Below are 20,179 nucleotides of genomic sequence, written 5' to 3' on the forward strand. Positions count from 1 at the left end.
GAAACGATAACAAAGAGCCATCTTCCCATTACACACACACACACACACACACACACACACACACACACACACACACATCAGAGGTGAGGAGAAAAATCCCTTAGATTTGAAATAGAAGATCACAAAAAGCAAGAATTTTCTTTCCTCAAGGGAACTTGAGCGACTGAGCCCATGGACATGCCTTTGGTTGTCAGCCTCTTCTCCCTGACCCCAACCATGCACCAGGAGCTGGATGCTAGAGTTTAAATCAACAGCCTCAAAGAGGGAGCTGGAACAAATTCAGTCATAAAACTGGAAACTCAGAAGGGTTGCACTGACCATGAACGTGGAAAATAACAACCAAACATTTCTTTCCTTTTTCTTTCTTTCTTTTTTGACTTTCATATTATTTATGTTCAATGTTGGATTTTTTAAAAATAAAGTTTAAGAGTTTTATCATTCTTGCTATCTTGAATTTATTTTATTTAAATCACCTTTAACTTTTATCTGCTTATCTATTTAAGAATATATAAGTAGTACATTTTTGAGCCCTATATTTAAAAAAAAACAGCAAAATATTTCACTTTAGCTTGGTGAAAATTCTATTTCCACATGTTTCCTTTTAGGAATTTGAGTCTGTTCCCCCTACCACCCTCCCCACTGATATTAGTGCTGCCAAGAATAAGACTGAGTTCATATTGATTGTATTCCTTTTTACTTAATCTACTTTTTGCTGATGGAGGTTTATGGATTTATGTTTTATTTAATCCTACGTTTGAGTTTGCCACGCATGTTAGTCAGCTTTGTATTGCTGAGAATCAAATCCCTGACAAGAACAACTTAGAGGAAGAAAGGTTTATTTTGGCTCATGGTTTCAGAGGTCTGAGTCCATAGTCAGCCAAGCCCTGGGCCTGAGGTGAGGCAGAAGGGTGTGGCAAAGGAAAGCCACTCACATTATGGAAGCTGGGAAGCAGAGAAAGAGAGAGAAAAGGGCTGCAGGGTCCTTTCCAGATGCACCCCCAGCCACCTACCTCTTCCAACAAGTCCCGCCTCCCCGCAGTCCACACACCAGTGGGTTCAGAGCCCTCATGATCCACTCATTGCCTCAAAGTCACTTCTCCAAGTCTTGTTGCATAGGGGACCAGGCTTTCAACACTTCAGCTTTTGGGAGATATTTTGGACTCAAACCATAACACCACATTGAGGCTAGATGTAGATCGCTTTACATGATTATTTTCTAGTCAGTCAGTCAGTACTTTCTAACTCAAGTCTTTAATCAACGTCAGAAAATTAAATTCAATTATGCCTTTGATTTTTGCTTTTTTATGATTGTTTGGTCTCCTTCAAACAAATAATTAGTTTATGCCACATTGTAATGATTCTTTATCATACTTTGATCCTTTTTCATCTGAGCTTGTTATCTTATACCACCTTATTCTAATGTCCTTTTATCTTTTCCTGGTTTATCCTGATGACTTTCTGTTCCTGGGTTTTGTTTTCCTTCCTTCCTTCCTTCCTTCCTTCCTTCCTTCCTTCCTTCCTTCCTTTCTTTTTTTTTCTTTCTTTCTTTTTAAGTATGCTTACTGAGCAACATTAAACTCACAAAATAGAGTTCTATAATAATCTCCAATAATCTGTAATTTTTATTGTTCCAATGACTACAAAATATCAAAATGACAGTCTCTCAGTATTTCTATGAGTTTTCAATGTTGTCTTTGCTCTTCTTTTGAAATCTTGTTTTTTATTTTGTTAAAACACCATGTAGAATTTTTTTTTCTTATGCTTGGTTAAATGTTCACTAACCAACCATTTTCAGTGGTAGCCACTGAATCTTTTTCTCAGATTTGGAGGGAAATCTTCAGTGTTTGTCGAAGATTTCCTCAGTATTTTTCCTCAGTATGATTCCTCTGGATTCAATAGAGACCTTCTCCTACATGTGCTGACTAGGTTTCTGAGGTTTTCAATAGGATGAGTTCGTGAAAAAATGTCACCTCCAGGACATGTTTCTACCAGGCTCTTATTGCATTTGCCTCTATCTGTACATTTGTGGGAGTTTCATTCCTGACAATTCAATACAATGCCTCCAACTTCTCTCTATATTCTGCCCTGCTATTTGTGACAGATGTGGAACTATAGAAAAGAAGGGGCAAATGAATTCATAACTCAAAAATTGTATTTGTGGATAAATGTAATTTACCACTTAAAAATAAATTAAGAATAAGAATCATATGACTATATCTCAACAGATGCAGAAAAAGCCTTTGATAAAATCCAGCACCCATACATGTGAAAAATGCTGGAATAAACCCAACTATTATGTGTAACTGTAAGGTTCGAATTTAAAAAATTCTGGAGAAAATAGGGATAGAAGAAACTTACCTCAACATTACAAAAGCTTTATATGACAGAATCTAAGTCAACATCATCTTGAATGAAGAAAAATGGAAAGCAATTTCTTTAAAATCAGGAACAAGATAAGGATGTCCACTCTCACCATTTCTATTCAATATAGTTCTTGAAGCTCTAACCAGAGCAATCAGGCAGCAGAGGAAAATTAAAGGGATATAAATAGGAAAAGAAGTCAAGCTATCTCTGTTTGCTGATAACATAATTCTATATCTAGAAGAACCAAAAATATTTCACTAGAAAGCTTCTTGAGCTAATCAATGAATTCAGCAAAGTAAATAGCACACAAAATCAATACTGATAAATCAATAGCTTTCCTATACTCCAACAGTGATTTTGCTGAGGAAGAAATCAGAAAAAAAAATCCGTTTTACGGTAACATCCACAACAACAAAAAATTGGGGAATTTATCTAATCAAGGAGGTGAAAAATCTCCACAATGCAAATTAGAAATTACTGCAGAAAGAAATTGAAGATGATGGAAAGACTGCTCATGTTCTTAGATAAGTAGAATTAATATTGTCAGAATAGATGTATTACTAAAAGCAGTCTATAGATTCAATGCAATCGCCATAAAAATACCAAAATACTAATGACATTCATCACAGAACTAAAAAAAAAAAAAAAAAAGTCCTTAAATTCATTTGGAAGAATAAAAGATGAAGAATAGTCAAAACAATTCTGAGCAAGAAAACTGATACTGATTCAGCAAGTATCGCAATACCCAATCTCAAATTACAGTACAGAGTTACAGTAAGAAAAATAACATGGTATTGGCATCAAAGTAGACATGAAGACACATGAAACAGAATGGAAAACACAAAGACAAACCCATATACTTACAGCCATCGGATGATACATGACAAAGTTACCAAAAATACATGTTGGAGAAAAGATAGCCTTTTAAACAAATGATTCTGGAAAAACTGGATATTAATATGTAGAAGAATGAAACTAGCTTTCTATTTATCACTCTGCACAGAAGTCAAATCAATATGGATCAAAGACTTAGGAATTAGGACAGAAATCTTGCAACTGTTAGAAAGAAACACAAAATCAACATTTCATCATTTAGGTGCAGGCACTGACTTATTCAACAAGACTCCTAAAACTCAAGAAATAAAAGCAAGAATCAGTAGCTGGGATGCCATCAAATTAAAAAAGCTTCATCACAGCAAAGAAAAATGACTAAGGGAGTCAAGAGAGAGTGTACAGAGTAGGAAAAAGTCTTTGACAAGGGATATTAATGTACAAAGAACTCAAGAAAGTTAACATGAATAATCGGGCAAAAGAACTAACATTTGTCAAAAGAAGAAACACAAATGGCCAGCAAATGTATAAAATAATGTTCAACATATCGAGCACTCAGGGAAACAAAAATAAAAACAACACTAAGATTTCATTTTGCTCCAGTCAGAATGACAATTATCAAAAACACAAATATATTAAATGTTGAGGAGGATGTGGGGGGGAAAGTGTACACTCATTCATTATTGGTGGGACTGCAAATTAGCACATCCTCAAAAAACTAAAAATGGAGCCACCATATGACCTAGCTATCTCACTCCTTGGTATTTATCCAAAAGTACCAAAATCAACCTGCAATAACAATAATGCCATATCAATATATAATAGCATAATAGCCATATATATTATATATAATAGTATATATATATATATATATATATATATATATATATATATATATATAAAACTCCAGAGTATATATGAATTTTACTTAGCCATAATAAATAAAGTAATTATGGGGTTTGCCAGTAAATGCATGGAACTGGAGAACATCATGCTAAGTGAAATAAACCAGACTCAGAAAATCAAGTGTCATATGTTTCCTTTCATATGTAGAAGCTAGAGCAGAACAAAGAGAACCAAGTAAACAAAGTGTGGAGCAGGGATGGAATACCACCAGAATATAGGGAAGATCAGTGGAATAGAAGGAGATTGAGAGCATAGAAGGAAGGGGGACAAGAAAGGGGAGGAAAAGTGGAATGAACTTAATAAAATTATGTTATATACAAATATAAATATATCACAGGGAATTTCACCTTTATCTATAGGTAAAAGTATCAATGAAAAATAAATAAACATGCAAAAAGAAGACCAGTAGGGTTGAGGAAGGAGAAAGGAGGAGAGAGGAGGTCATGGAAAGGTGGGAGAAAACGGGAATAAGATAAAATTCCAAGCATGTCTGATTTTTGTCAAAATGAATACAAGAACTACTTATAACTATAATGCTTTAAAAAGAATAATTAATGAATAAAGGATGGTATTTATGGATTATAGAGGTAAATTTGTGTTCACTTTGATATATATAAATCAGAAAATATAGACACACATGGTTTTTCTTGTTATCTTTCAGGCCAATGGAGTTGCTTTGTTTTATAATGTAAAGTACATGGTAATCACAAGTTATTTGTATTAATTATTACTATACACTCTATAAATAGTAAAAACACTTACTGATTCTGGCAATGGGTTACCAATCAACTACAATCCATTTTTAAGGTTTTTTAAACTCTTATCTTTTTAAAAAATATAAGTATAGACATTAATGTTGGAGGAGAATAAATTTCAGTCTTTAAGACCACTATATTTTAAACTGAAATCTCCAAAATTCTTCTGATTAAAAGTCTCACTTTAGCACGATATGCAGGAACATGGACTAACTAAATTACCACTTGGGTTACACACAATCTATATAATTTTGGTAGCAAAAGACATATCACTAGATACTTCACACCAGAGTCCTCTTGATTGCTTCCCCCAGGCACATTCCAATGTTTTACTGCTGCCTGCTTCCTAAACTGGACACATTTTAGCAAAGAACAAACAATTTACCTCTTTCTTTCTAACCTTGCTAGCTGCAAACCAAAGGGATGATAGCTAAATAAAAGGCATGATTGGAAATGGAGATATGTGAGTCCAGGTCAAGATTACCCACTTGTTAGGGCACTTGTATGAGTTCTTAATGTCATTGAGTTTAAGTCTTCTCATCAATAAAATAAGATTGTACAACATAATGTACATAATCAATTTGGCACATAGTAGCCTCCCAATTAAAAGTAGTTTTTGTTTCAAGTAAGTTTCTATAGCCATTATTTAGTTTTTAAAAGAAAAAAAATATTTCCTTCACAACTAAAGAAAAGTCTCTCTCTGCTTTTTCTGTTAGAAACAAAAGGATAAATATTCAATGAAAAGATAGGAAATAAGATCAAGATTGCTATTAATTCGTATATTATATTTGTTGTTAGTATTTTCTTTCTTGGTGATAGCTTAACACGTGTATTTGACTTATTGGTGGAGATTTTGTTTAAGCAATTAAACTGGGAGAAAGAATATACCTACAGATAGATTTATCTGTAGGGTAAATATTAATTCAAATTTAACTTTTCTTTTAAAAAGTCAGGTTATTTTTTTCCCTTACACTAACAGAAGATTTTTTTAAATACAATAATTACAACAGTATGCCACATCTTTGTAATTCATCATAAGTTTTTGAAAGGAAGCATTCATTTGATCTTTTTTTTAATATCAATCATTGAATAACCTACTTTGGGTTCATTAGAACTAAAATTTTTATTTCCTTTAGTAGATCAATAATATTTTATCTCTAAATTAAAGTTATTTCATAATATTTTAATACTGATCTCTAAATAGAAGACATTTTGTTACAGGTTTTAATCATTAAAGTTTCTTTGCTTACCATTTTATCAGTGAGCAACAGTGGGGTCTTACTCACCGGTAGACATATAGAGGTGTGATCCTGCTTGTTGTGGCAGTAATTGCTCTTTTATGATCTTTTTCCGACACAAGATTCTTCTTATCTTGGTGTGGAAAACAAGGTAGGAATATAGTAACGGGCTTCTGGAAAGGATGTGTTGATGGGTGCTGAACATGAATCAGAGGACTTGTGGACAGTACTGAGTAGGAAGCTTCTTGCTGTGCTTTTAAATATGCAATCAGAGATGGGTCCACTGGTTGGATCTAAACAAAGGAAAAACGCTGTTTATATTTCTATATTTTAAAAGCAAAATATATAAAACATTAACAAATATTGCAGAATATAATTCCTAAGCCATTTTCTTAAAATTTGACAGGACATATCTTCATGCATTACTGTGTCCACTGTGGACTGGAAACAATACTGTTTATATTATAGAACAGCCTCTGGATCCCTGTTTACAAAGTCTTTCTGAAATCTGGCTTCCCTATCCTGTGTTATAAATAACTAAGGAGCACTCTAAATTGTAGGCAACAAAATGACCTAGAAAACAAAAGAGATATTTTATATAATTTCTAATTATAACTATTGTTAAATCAAGTGATCTTTAGAAACTAGAAAAACAAGACTATATTTACTTAAGTGTTTCCTTCTCATATAAAAATGGTTAATAATAAAAATAGATAACATAATGCCAAAATTTCAAAATTTATGGAGAATATGAATAAAATATTCATATTATGTTTTCCTCCAATCTTTCTGCTTCACTTAGCACTTAGGATAATAATTGGGAGAAATATGGGCATGAGCTGAGCCTGGAAAAATAGGGAATATTATTTGAAGAAATAAATATTCAAAAAGTGACACTGATATATCATTATACTCTTTGAAAATGGTGTTTGCATATGTTAAATCCTGACTCAAAAAAGGCTAATGTTTCATAATTAAGTAAAATCAAACAGTCATAATAATAAATATTTTAATTGATTAGCTATTTTTGTCATACTCTCAGATGCAAATCTTGAGTCATATAAATGTCCACAAATCTGCCATCAATTGTTTCCTATATACTCAACATTGTGTTTGATAATAAATATAATAAACAAGACAGTGCAAAATACCAGCTGGGAAGGCCTTTCAAACAAAGCATGGATTTGTTTGGGAGTGAAACTCAACATGCTCAAAATCATCATATTTGCTGATATCACTGCATGCTAATCCATAACAAGTAAACTCATTTACTGTTACACGAAATATTTGCATCTTGTTCATCTTTAGGGCCAGCAGAGCTAGGAGAAGGAGCTAATTGATTTCTCATATTTACCTTTAATTGTACCAGCACCGGTGAGCTGAAAACTCCTGGGGGGTAACTCAAGGATATTCGGGAATCCACGCTTGACTTCACAGTGAGGCCTTTTTTTGTTACTGTAAAGGACTCTCTCTTTAAACAAGACACAACTGAAAATATACCCAACTTGTAAGCTTTCACGGCTGCGCAGGTTCCCTGTGTGGATTACAGATGTTAAAACAAGCTATAGCACTGTCTGGGGAAGTACATGCTGTCCACACTCTGTGAACTCTCAGAAAAACCCATAGGTTGTCAATATGATCACCAGGATTTGGAATGATCCAATTAACTGAAAATGGGTTCTTCTGTGAGATAAAGTAGAAACAGCTAACTAAAAGCTTCTCAAATTCAGATTGCATGACACACAAAAAAGAAAAGTCCATGTATTTTTAAAATTAGATCCTCCCAAATGTACATGTATGGTAGGCGATCATATTCAGTGTTCTCACAAATATTAACTGCTTCTGGAGTTCTAGACTCCTTTAGCTATAATGGATTTTAAATACTAGTCTTTTTTAAATTCAGAACATTCAGCCCTGTCTTTGGGAATTCTGAGGAGTAGAATTTTATTACTTGGGTAGTTTATTCAAATGCTGGAGCACCTGTACTGTTAGCAAATTCGTCCTTCTGACAGCTCAGAATCTTTTAGGATGCCAAAATTAAGTCATTTTCTCTATTTCTCTTCATGTAGTGGGAGCAGATGACTGCAGAAGGATACATTTGCGTTTTTTTTTTATGTAGTGACATTCAAATGTGTAATCATATATGCAGGCACATATTCAAGCTTTTTATATCACACAAAAGAGAACTGAGTACATAAATGAAAACGAAATGACCTCCTCATGTAATCAGCAAAGCTTAAAATGAGGAGGCAGACTTAGATGTAATTCGGTGTATTCATGCTTCCCCAAACACCAGCCGGACTCCGCCCTAGCATGAGTGGATAATCATGCACACACACACACAAACATTTCAAGGACAATCACAATGGAAAATAATCTATCATTTGAAAGCTGACTAAGGAGGAGATTTCACAATATCACTGCATGAATTCATTGTTGGGAAAATTCAAGGCATGAATGTTCTCAACTGGCCAGAGGGAAAATAGTGAGAAACAGGCAAGAAAAGTCTCCTGGAAACCAGGAGAACACATTTGGCAGACACTGGGCAACAAAAAGGGTTTTTAGGAATTAGAATTTTTAAATGTCACATAGGACCCACAGAAAAAAACTGGAAAGAATCCAAGATTTAAGTTTTCTTGAGCTAAAACTAAGGATAACTACCATCAGAATACTGCAAAAGGAAAAGTATACAGTTTTATTTTTCATGGTAGACCATGATTCTCTTTTTCTTTTGCTTTGATCATCCATTTACTGAGCAAATTTCAAACTCATTTTGTGGAAAGCCCACATGCTGGGAGCAGATTTTACTTTACTGTGACAGTCACGTAAACTGGCCAGACTAAAAAGTCTAATAAAGGGCAGTGTGGATCAGACTTTCATACTTAATGACTTGCTAGACTAAATATAAAATGAATTAGTTGAATGAGTTGGAAAGGGTGATTAGAATAGGCTTTGTTTGCTTATTCAATTGCATAATCTTGTTTGTAGTTTGGAAAAAACAAAATCAGAAAATATAGAGATGTGTTATAAAGATTTTTGACATGTATTCCCCAGGCTCTGTCTTTTCCACTTACATAAAGGTGGAAAAGACGAATATTTTAATAGGTTAAAAAGAACCTCAAATATTAGTCCCCATCAATTCTACAGTACTAAATTTAATAATTGTATATATCCTTTCTTTGCAACGTATGAATTTGTGATCATAGAGAGTTTCAGATTTATTACAGTAGAGTCAATAATGAAAAGTGACAATTTATTAACAACTAGCCTGTATTTATAGGTTTCCTCTTAGGTTCATAAATGTGTTGTCTACTTAATACAATCTTATCAGGTGGACACTATTATCGTATTCATTTTTCAGATGAAGAAACTAAGTCATAGAAAGAGTTTTTAATTTACACAAGTTCATGCTGCCAGAAAGTATAGAAACCTGATTTCAGACCCCACCAATCTTTCCCCACTTCCCCAATACTGACCATCATGCACACTATCTTCTATGTGCAAGCTGAATTCCATTTATAGACTTAATTACTGGGTCAAGGGAGGCACACACAAGCCTGCACACACAATTTTTCCTTTTTTGCATAGTTTAAAACTCATGAATGATAAAAATAAAGTCATTAACACATGGGGATTTTAGCACTCTTAAATTTAGCCAGGGTCCAACACATTAGATATGCTATTCTAAAGCGAGGCTAAAGCATGAAGTTAATTAAACTATGATGTCACTTTTGTTTCCCAGGTGAAAAAATAACACTTGCTGAGTCCGAGATCCAAGTTCTCAATTCCTGACATTGGCAAGTCATTTCTGCTCTCTGATCTTTATAGATGGCAAAAAAGTATAAATGTATTGGCACAAACCTATCCACCCTTTGTTATCAATGGAGCCATTATATCTACAATATAATCTATTAGTCTGCCCTACAGCAAATGCAAATGTAGCCAAGGATTTACTGACCTTGTAACTTCCTCTCATTCCTTCTAGTGAATTTGGGGTTAGGTAACTTGATTGAAGGTTTATGTCAGACACTTTCACCATGATGTCTCTGTAATTTCCCCTGTAACGTGCAGTAAATGGAATTGCAATGCATATTGGAAATGGAATTCTCTCTTCCTTATCTGAGCATTCAATGGAGATGACATTGCTAACCAGCTCTTCATTATCACTCACTATTAAGCAACTCATGCTGTTAACTATCCGGCACTCCAGCTGCTGTAGGACACGTGATGGTGCTGTAATGTAGCAAGACACTTGGGGGTCAGACTCCTCGCTCAGCATAAGATACCTGTAGAAACAACAGAATGTCATTTTTCCAATTATTATTATTTTTAAATGTACTTTGTAGCTTTCTGCAGAGGACACAAACTCTAGAGCATATTGCCTTGGTATGAACCTCAGTTCTCCTTATAAAACCTGTGACCTTGGGAGAGGTACTCTACCTGTCTATGCCAGTTTCCTTAACTATAAAGTAGTATTAAATGATATCTACCTTATAGGAAAACTTTGGGTTAAGTGACCTATTATATATTAAGTAATTTGAAAGAAGGCATTATACTATATGTTAGCCATAATTATTGTTTATAATGTGACTACTATTGTTATTTATGTGATTGATTTATTTCTTAGTATCGTTTACTTCATAATAAGAACTTGAAGATTGCTGATGCTTCTTGATAGACCAAGAACTAATTACTAAATGGTTTCCCACATTACAAGGGAAGGGAGTACTTGTGTACAAGGTATTATAATTGTATAAACACACTAGATCAAAGAGTGATGTGAACTCTATTTTTTTTTAGAAAGATTGAGAATGGTTCAGAGATTGAATTCAGTAGTAATTAGGAACAGATTGTTTGCAATCCTCAAATAATCATTCCAAAAGCTTAATTTGATAATATTTTTCTCATTTTAACTATTATAATTACCAAAGACTTTTAGAACCTTATAGATTTAAACTCAAACTTGAGATCAATCACTTTCTATTTGTATAACCATAGACATCAATAATTATTATTAAAATAGCTAAAACTTAATGTTTTCTGTGGACCAGGTTTTAAGTCTACATAATTTCATTAATCTTCACAACTATTGTGTCAGATTAGGACTACTATCATCACCATTTTACAGACAAGGAATCAGGGTTAGAAAATCTAACCACAGGGCTGGGGATGTAGCTCAGCGGTAGAGTGCTTGCCTCGTGTATGTGAGGCTCTGGGTTCCATCCTTACCACCACAAAATAGAGATGGAGGCTGAAAAGAAAGAAAGAATGGAAAGAAGGGGAGAGGGAGAAGGAAGGAAGAAACGAAAGAAAATTTAGCTTGCTACATATCTCACAGGTTGTAAATTTTAGAACCAATAATTGGCTCCATCCATCTTTAACACAATAACTCAAACTCAACTCTTACACTTCCTCAAATGATGCCAAAGTACTGTTTGCTTCATCCATAATCATGTGTTGTGAAGACTGAATGAGACAAAACATCTAAACTTCTTATAGTAATGAATTAGCATAAGCTGGGTACTCAGTAACTATTAGATCTCTATTAAAATTACCAACTTGAGTTTCTCCTCTTCTTCTATTTGTCATTTTGTACTAGGGAAATGATTGAAACATAGCAAAGGTAGAGAGAAATAAAAGGATCTATATATAGCACAGCAATATTTTACAGTTACAAAATAATCTTATCTGGGTTTGGTATATAGAATTTTATTAGTATATTTTACATATTGGTATGTATCAGTACCAATATATATGTACTGATATTATTGGTATATAGAATTTTAAAGAGCACTTTAATGCAGAAATCTAAAAAAGATGCTCATATTACAGAGAGGGTCATTTATTTATATTTATAATTCTGAACTCATAAAGTGAGAAGGAACAAAAGATTACACAGAGCATTGGTCTGCTAGAGTATTCTCTAGTGATAGTGATGAAGTTAATTCATAAAATGAACATCGTTCAATTGAGGGTACAGTGACTTCAGGAATAATCCACCTCTGTGTCTGGACACTCTCTCAATGCACTCTTCTTCCAGAGCTATGGGTTCCCAATCAACAGATGAAGTAGGATGAGGAGAACTACAAAGGCTTCCCATTCTCCTCATCCCTAATAAAATACCATCTAGTCTCTAGTCACTAAAATAATCTTGTTGGTTTATTCTAGTCTTGTTTCTCCTTTGTGTACACACCAGGACAGCTACTCTGAAGAAGATAGGGTTCTTCTGGAAAGGTAACCATACAGGAACTACAGCAGATTCTGAGAAAGATTTTGTTTATGACATGTACTTTTATGTGGTGTGATGGCTTCCTAGCCTGGGAGACTGGAATGAATAGTCATCTTCTTAAACATGCAAGCCAAGCACAATTGATTTGGATGCCATAAAGAGGAAATCACTAACTGGGGAACACCTAAAGGAGGTGTTAGAGGGAGTGGTTCAGGCCTATGACTCACTAACTGATGTTTTGAGTCATTTCTGAATGTGAGGATATAAAGTGTTGATGTTTTTCTCAACTGAGATGGGTAACCACATGCTAAAAACTGTAGCAGTTGGTTTGCAGGGACAGTAATTCTTACAAACCACAGCAGTCTTTCATGTATTGAACGAGTCATCTATACACTTCATTAGAGTCTGACTGTGGGGACATCACAGCAAAACTAACCGAACCTCTTCATTTCATAGATAACTAGGGTCAACGTGAACATATTGACTTGCCAAAGATCCCCGACTCTGTTAGTGATGTTGTCCTGGAAATGGTACTGTAAATTTATCTGAAAGAGAATCAATATATCATAGCAGTGATGTGGAGGGGATAGGTGAAGAGAAGTAGTGAGGAGGAGGCAGGGAAAGTGAGGGTAGCTGAGGGTGAAATGAAATAGCACACTAACATTTAGCTGGGCACCAACACCTACAGAGTGGCATGGTGGTAGGCCCTTTCCATGATTTTCTCCTCTGACCTTATCAAATATACCCAGGAAATATATATTATTTCTACAAACAAGAAAAATGAGGTCTACAATGGAGCAAATTGCTCAGGGTCACAGAAATAGTGTGTAATAAAACAGAAAATAAAAATCAAGTCTATCTAATTCCCAAAACAAGTGGTCACCCCCCAGTCCCTATTGCTTCTAGGGGTATTGTTTATCTGGGAAATTATGGTTTGTGGATATTTTGTTCTATCTAGACAAAGGATACTTGCAGTTTTGTGAAGGGGATATAATTCATAAAAATACATCAGATTCATAAACCTTTTTCCCTTTATTTAAATCATGGACATTTAGAGAGTCTCATGAGAACTGTGAAATTTTTCCAAGGAGATAAAATTGGCATGAACATACAGAATCAAATTTAAAAACCTCCCAAGGCTTATCTATGAGTTTCCAGAGTTCAAAAGACACAGGTTAAAAAATTATGGTGATTTTCTTGAAGTCACAAAAAACATAAATAAATAAGAGGCTAAAAAATGTTCTTTTAATTTTTTTTTAACATTCTGCAATCTTCTTCTTTTTCTTACAATTCAAAAAGTAATGATTTGAACAATTGTTTTTATTACTTTCTCATCTAGTTAATTCTTTCTTATTTTAAAGAAACATTTAATACATATGTTTTCTAAAACTGTAAGAAACAAATAATATAAGTAATGGCAGCCACACCGATTTCTGAGGGGGTAATTTAACCTGAATTACTGATGTATAATATGTGTCAGAGATATGACATGAAAATGTAAAATCGTATTCATGTATAAATAACATATATGTTGGTATGGTCCTGATGATTGTACTCTCTTAAAATTCATATGTTGAAATCCTAACAACCAAGGTAATGGCATTAAGAGGTGGGGCCATCTGGAAGATGCTTAGGTCCTGAAAGTAGAATCCTGATGAATGGGATTATTGCCCTCATAAAACAGGCCCCCCCAAACCACTCCCACCCCTTCCGCCATGTGCACACACAGCAAGAAGGTGCCATCTATGAACAAGAAGGTCCTCACTACACACTGATATGCCAACACCTTCTCTCTCTTCTCTGCTTCCAGAACTATGTTGTTTAAAAGGTCCCACTTGGTGCTATTTTGTTATAGCAAACCAAATGGGCGAAGACATTTCCTAACTACAAAAACACATAAACAGGTAGATATTGAAAGGCACATCTCACATTGTGTTTACTTACTCCTTTTCCATTATGCTACTCTTTTGCTTTAGACTGTCTGAGTCACTGGGAAGATTATTCACAAGTTTACTGGAGATATCCCGTGTTGTTGAGGATGTGGTAATCTCTTCTCTTTGGCTTTCTGAGGTCCCTTGAATTTCTCTTTTTGTTATCTGGATTATGTCATGAATCTCCTCCTTGTTGCCATTGATGTTCTCAGCAGTCACGTGTCCTATTTGTTTATCATCTTCATTTTCTGCATTATCTGGGAACATGGTGTTCTGTGACGGTTCTTGCCCTGTAACATTTCCATTCAATGATACATTGTTTTCTCTTTCCACTAATTCAGAATTTATGTGTGTTTTATTTTCTTTTAACTGAACCTGATTTGTGTAATGGCTTTCCTCCTCATTTGTGGGAGAAACAGTAGCTGTTTCTATGACATTTAGTTCCTCTCTTGCAGCAATGTCTGTTGCTTTGGTGTCATGAATGGTGGTCATTGTCCGCTGTGGAGTATGTTCATCATGCATCCTGCATAAATTACACATCTCCTTTTCTTCTTTCTTTAGAAGAAGAGCAGTGTTCCCCAAATGCTCCTTCATTTTCATGAGGCATTCTATGAAAGCAATAATTTCTACACACACACACACACACACACACACACACACACACGCAAAAGAATAAGTACGAAACTAAACCAAATCATGCTTCTCCAATGAGATATGGCAAAAAAAAAAAAAAATCTTAGAAACCTACCAAGACCCTTAGTGGGTACTTAAGCCAACCTCCTGAAGAAAGGCTGATTTGCACAACTGACCTTTTAAACACTTCTAGGAACTAGAAACAAGCTACTTTTAAACATGGTAGAAAAAGTACATTTGATCTCTCTTGCTCAAGAAAATGCTTTGAATTTTGAAAACAAATACCAAGACCTCCTTCTCTGGGGTAAGAACTGAAGTTGGCTACTCCCTCAATCATTCTTCTTTTGGTGTGATTTTGAGATTTGTTCCTTTGCCTCTGAAGTTACTACAGTTAAACAATTACCCATTGAAAATGATGAGCCTAAAATTAGCTAAACACTCCAAATGAGGCCTGGAGAGCAGAAATGCTGTAGCTGTGTTTTTTTCTGCTGATATATTGGGGAAGAGCTGTTTTCTCCCATGAGAATAGGATTAGATTTACGCCATTTCTCCTACTGGATTTGTGGTCATTAGAAATTTTCAAATTGGTCGTTCAAAGAGCATCTCTTATTATGCCTACAGGAACCTATGGTGTCTGCTCAAAGGCTGCTCAATGAAGTCCAGCCTCTTTACGTCAGTGTAAACCTTCTTTAGGACCTGATTTGATGCCATCCGTCACTCCATTCCCATTTCATAATAGTCTCTGATCTGCACATCCCTCTTCTTGCAAATGACAAAGGTCACCTGATGACTTCTAGAGGGCTTAGCATCTCATCGGTTTTTAGGATTAGATTCTGAACTAAAGAATTTGTGATTTAAGGGTCCATAGCTCAATGTTTTCAGAATCATCACCAAATTATCCCTTCACTAGTCTGGGCTTATCTTTGGGCTCCAGTTCTGACAACCTATTCTTTGTCTTTTACCTGAGACCCTGTCTTTATTTTGGACTCCCTGTTTCTGGTAGCTGAAGACTTGTCTTGACATTACCTAAGATCATGTTTGATGTTCTCTAGAGACAGTGGAAACCTCATCATGAGCTCCAGCTGACAGCTCCTGGACCCTGCTGCCTTTGGCAGATTTCTTTGATGCTCACTATTTGTCCTCTAGACTGAATTTCTTAGTAATATTCACCCTGCTTTCCCGATGGATTGAGACTGCCCCTGTAGCTTGACACTATTATTTACAGCTGGACTTCAGGATGCCACCTATACTCTTGGGTAGAGTAACTGCTAGTGTCTAAGATTGTATTCATCAGATACCACATTTTTCATGCCTCACTGTATGTTTCAGCATCTATAACTGGGCCCCTTCCCAAGAACTTGCCCCATAGGTGTGGGGGGATCCAGTTTCCTATCCCACATCACCCCAGTCCTTCAAATTCTTTTGTAATTAGTTATCCTGGCTCAAATGTCTCTAGAAATAGAATGTTATATTCCAATATAGAAAAACTGCTTTTCTCTGCCCCAAACTAGGCCTCTAAGCCTTGTATCCTGTTAATAATATCTCAAGATTCTCAAGGTTCTAACTACATAATTCCAATTCATTACTGAAGTTTCATTACTGAAGTCTCATTTCAAATATCATGTTTTGTTTTTTTGGGTTTTTTTCTTTTCTGGAAAAATTCTAAATGTATCACCTAAAAATAGGATCCTGTCTGATTCCAAAGAGATAAGACTTCAGTCTTTTATCTCCAGTGGGACCAGCTTGCCACTTCCTTGCATTATTATGCATTTGTCTTACCATATTGCCCCTATTCTATTGCCAGTCCCTTATAAACAGAGACTCTACCATAGACTTGTTAGTCTGCTTGTAGCATCTCTTAGATAGTGTCCTATCAATATTTCTTAGAGAAAGGAATAAATCAAAAAGATACCTACCTTGCCTCCAGATACATGCGTTCTCCTTGTCAAGCAGCACATACAGCTGCTGGCAGGTGGAACACAGGGTCCCTGCAGTGTGCTCCAACAGTTGGTGAAGAGCCCCACTGAGTTCCTGACCCAGAAAGACCACTGTGGCCAACCAGGTGGCCGCCCCAGGCCCCTCACAAAGGTCATCACCCAGGAGTGCCTGCTTTAGCATTTGGTTTTGTCTCCAAATCTGCTTCAATATTTGGCCTAGTTTACCTGAGCCCAAGTCTTCTGTATCCATTTTATGCTCCAAAAATAATATGCCTCTTTCCTGCCAGCAAAGCCTAGAGGTTTAGCTGATTCAAACCTGGTGATGGTTATTTCTTCTAAAATCTAGGAGAAGATCCAAGTCAGCTAGTCAAGCACTTTCCTGCAACATAATAGCTTATTCAGCTTGTTGTTGACTAGTGAAAAGTTACTAGGTGACCAAAGGAGGGGCGTTCCCAAACCCTTTGCTCTTGTGTACAGAATAGATTAATCACGGGGCTACAGCTAGTTCACACAACCCAACTCTTCAGTTTGGTTTTGCAAATTCAACACACTAATGAAGCTCAAATCCTTTTCAGCTTTGACACAACAAAATATGGATTCCAGAACTGGCAATACTCATTCTTAAAAATACTTGTGAATGAAAAACAAATATGATATCCTGTTTGTTTCAAAGCAAAGTATAGGAATGGGATATAGATAAAATAAGATCAGCTATAAAAATTGATAGTTGTCAAAACTGGATATAGTTACATATGGGGGTCCTTACAATTTACTGATTAGCATATATATATATATATATATATATATATATATATATAGTATTTTTATAGTAAAGAGTTCAAAGAAAAAAGATTCTTCTACTGGAGCAGATCCTACTGCCGTTGTTTAGGTAAGTATAATTAATTCCCTTTTATATGGTAAGTTGGCAGCTAGATGGAGATAGGAACTTGGCCTTCTTACTCCTTGATAATTTCCCTCGAATTGGGAAATACCTTCTCAATAAAAGAGAGCAAACCTGAAGAGTGGCTTTCTCTGAATGAGCAAGGAGTCTTTGCCATATATAATTAAAAAATACAGCCACTGCAAGCTCTCAACTCTGCTGCCAGCTCCGTGAGCCCATTACACATGGGGCGACTGCAGTACAGGACTCCATGGAGGGCCCCCCAGGGAGTCTGCACCAGAACAGGCTGCTTCTGGCTCTCCAACCCTGCTCCCTGAAGAAGGGAGGGCACACACCAAAGGTACAGGGTGGTGCATTTGAAAGAGGCTCCTGTTCCCTCAGATGTACTGGAGTGAAATGAAAGCTTTCCAAAGGGGACCTGGAATGTTTCCCTCCCACGGGCAGCACATTATCTCATCTTTAGCACTGGGGCTCTTAGAGCTACACTCATGACACCTGGAAGACTAGATGGGAACACAAGCCCAGGGAATAAAGACAAGAAAGAAAGCCACAGGTCTGGACCTGAGAATCTAAGGGGGGAGTTGAGGAGCAGTGTGGGGACCAGTGTGGGGACCAGTGGTTCCAGGAGAGAGTCTCTGCTGACCATCTTGTTTTGCAGTGACCCTCTGTTCCTTGTGAAAGAAACCCTATTTTGAAATATGAGTCCATATCACATCATGGATCACATTTTTAAAATATTTTCAGGCTCTTCTCAATATTAAAGGCTTTCTGATTCCATTTTAGTTTATTTTCTCTAACTCCTGAAACATATGTGTAATTCCCAAAATAATATACATATGGCTTTAATTCGGTGCCAATTCTGAAAACTTTCCACTGCATTTACAGAGGGTGAAGCACTATTTAAGTGCTTTGGGGACTTCAGAGAGAGAGAGAGACAACTGCATGAACAGATTATTAAAATATAGCTTAGATTGTTGAGAACTAGGGCAGAAGTATGAACAAAAAGTATCATGAAAACTTTAGGAGTAAAAAATTAATTTTGATTAGAGGCTTAGATGTTTGAATTAGGAGCTAAAGGATGAGCAGGATTGGGTCACGTAAGAGAACACAGGGAAGGGACACTGCAACCCAGGAGACAATGTGATCAAGGCTCGGGTGCAGAAAACCCCAGAGCGGGCTCACAGAAGGCAAAGTGAGGCTTTAGAGGAAGGTTCGGTTCATGGGTCAGGCAAAGTACCAAGAAGAAGGGCAGAGAGTCAGGAAGGGAAGTTAGAATTTTATTTTGCACTCAGAAGAGAGGAAATATTTTCAAATGAATCTACAATGTGACCAAATCTGTGCTGCAGGGATGCAGATGGCTTAGATGTCAGAGACACAAGACACAAGGCTTGAGGACCTGCAGATAGGAGAAGGAGATGCCTTAAAAGGGACTTGAAGTGGAATGGATAGAATTTTCAACTGTCAGGTTGAAGGAGAGGAATAAAAGCATTGAAAATCCCTCCATTCACTTATTTTAGAAATATTTCTAGATCACTGATAAAAGAATTGTGCTTGGTAGTGGCATATAACTAAAATTTTCAGTTTAGGGAGCTTCATAGATTGTAAACCCATTCAGGGATTTAGGAGGAACACTGGGATTGGTGGGCAGATAATCTGATTAACTTTGGATTTGTAGAGATTCATATAACTCAGAACAATCCTTTAGAATGTGCTATTAGATGAAAAGTCAGAATTTAGGTGATGAATGAATTCCTGGAAGTAGAAAACATCAAAGAATTTATACCAGGTCTATGTTTAAGCGTTGAATGAGACTGATAAAGAAATGCCAGATCACTGGACCAATCTACATTCATTTCCTCATAGACTTGTGGGAAAATCCTTTCTCAGGGAGGGGGAAAAAATAAAGAAGGAACAAAAACTAACAACCTTTCTTCTCAGCCTCAATAATGTTTGCTGTCCTCAAGCCTCAACTTGTTCTCAGTCTAGCTTCTTAAGAACAAGTAATATTTACAAAATGAGACCTACCACAAGCCACGCTGCTTTGACTTGTTAAAACAAGCATCTGCATGTTCCTGCATCTCGTTTTCAACTAATTGATGTCACTAACCACAGGAAGAACTGACATTTTGCGAGTTAACTGCACAAGTTCATCTGATTGGTTTTAATATTTGATTAGCATCTTCTCTGTCAATACTAGTTATGATTCCTTTTACTTTCTTACTGAAGATCCTGTGCATCCACTGACTTTAAGACGTTAGCAGTCTTGAACTCATTAGAAATATTACATGGTTGAAAGAACAATAATATTTGTTCACATCAAAAGCACCAAAATGTGCTAAAATTAAAATTCAGGTAGGCAGGATAGTCTCTCCTTTGCTATCTGAGGAAATAAGGCTCTGAAGTAGACCTGATCACCTATTAATCCTGTTGGAGATGATGACAATAAAATTTGGG

The 20,179-nt window shown here is 35.9% G+C and overlaps 1 protein-coding gene across 1 annotated transcript in view; it reads right to left on the reverse strand.

The window, feature by feature from the left end:
- Dthd1 (death domain containing 1) overlaps positions 1–17,074 on the reverse strand; it is a 60,778-nt gene extending 43,704 nt beyond the window's left edge. The window contains exons 1-5 of the mRNA XM_026387469.2: positions 16,804–17,074; positions 14,268–14,880; positions 10,053–10,380; positions 7,449–7,628; positions 6,143–6,387 (exon numbers count right to left, since the gene is read on the reverse strand). Coding sequence (XP_026243254.2) covers positions 6,143–6,387; positions 7,449–7,628; positions 10,053–10,380; positions 14,268–14,880; positions 16,804–17,074 — 1,637 coding nt within the window. The remainder of the gene's footprint in view (positions 1–6,142; positions 6,388–7,448; positions 7,629–10,052; positions 10,381–14,267; positions 14,881–16,803) is intronic.
- Between the last annotated feature and the right edge of the window lie 3,105 nt (positions 17,075–20,179).

This window comes from Urocitellus parryii, chromosome 10 (genome assembly GCF_045843805.1).
Source record: "Urocitellus parryii isolate mUroPar1 chromosome 10, mUroPar1.hap1, whole genome shotgun sequence".
Taxonomy (NCBI): domain Eukaryota; kingdom Metazoa; phylum Chordata; class Mammalia; order Rodentia; family Sciuridae; genus Urocitellus; species Urocitellus parryii.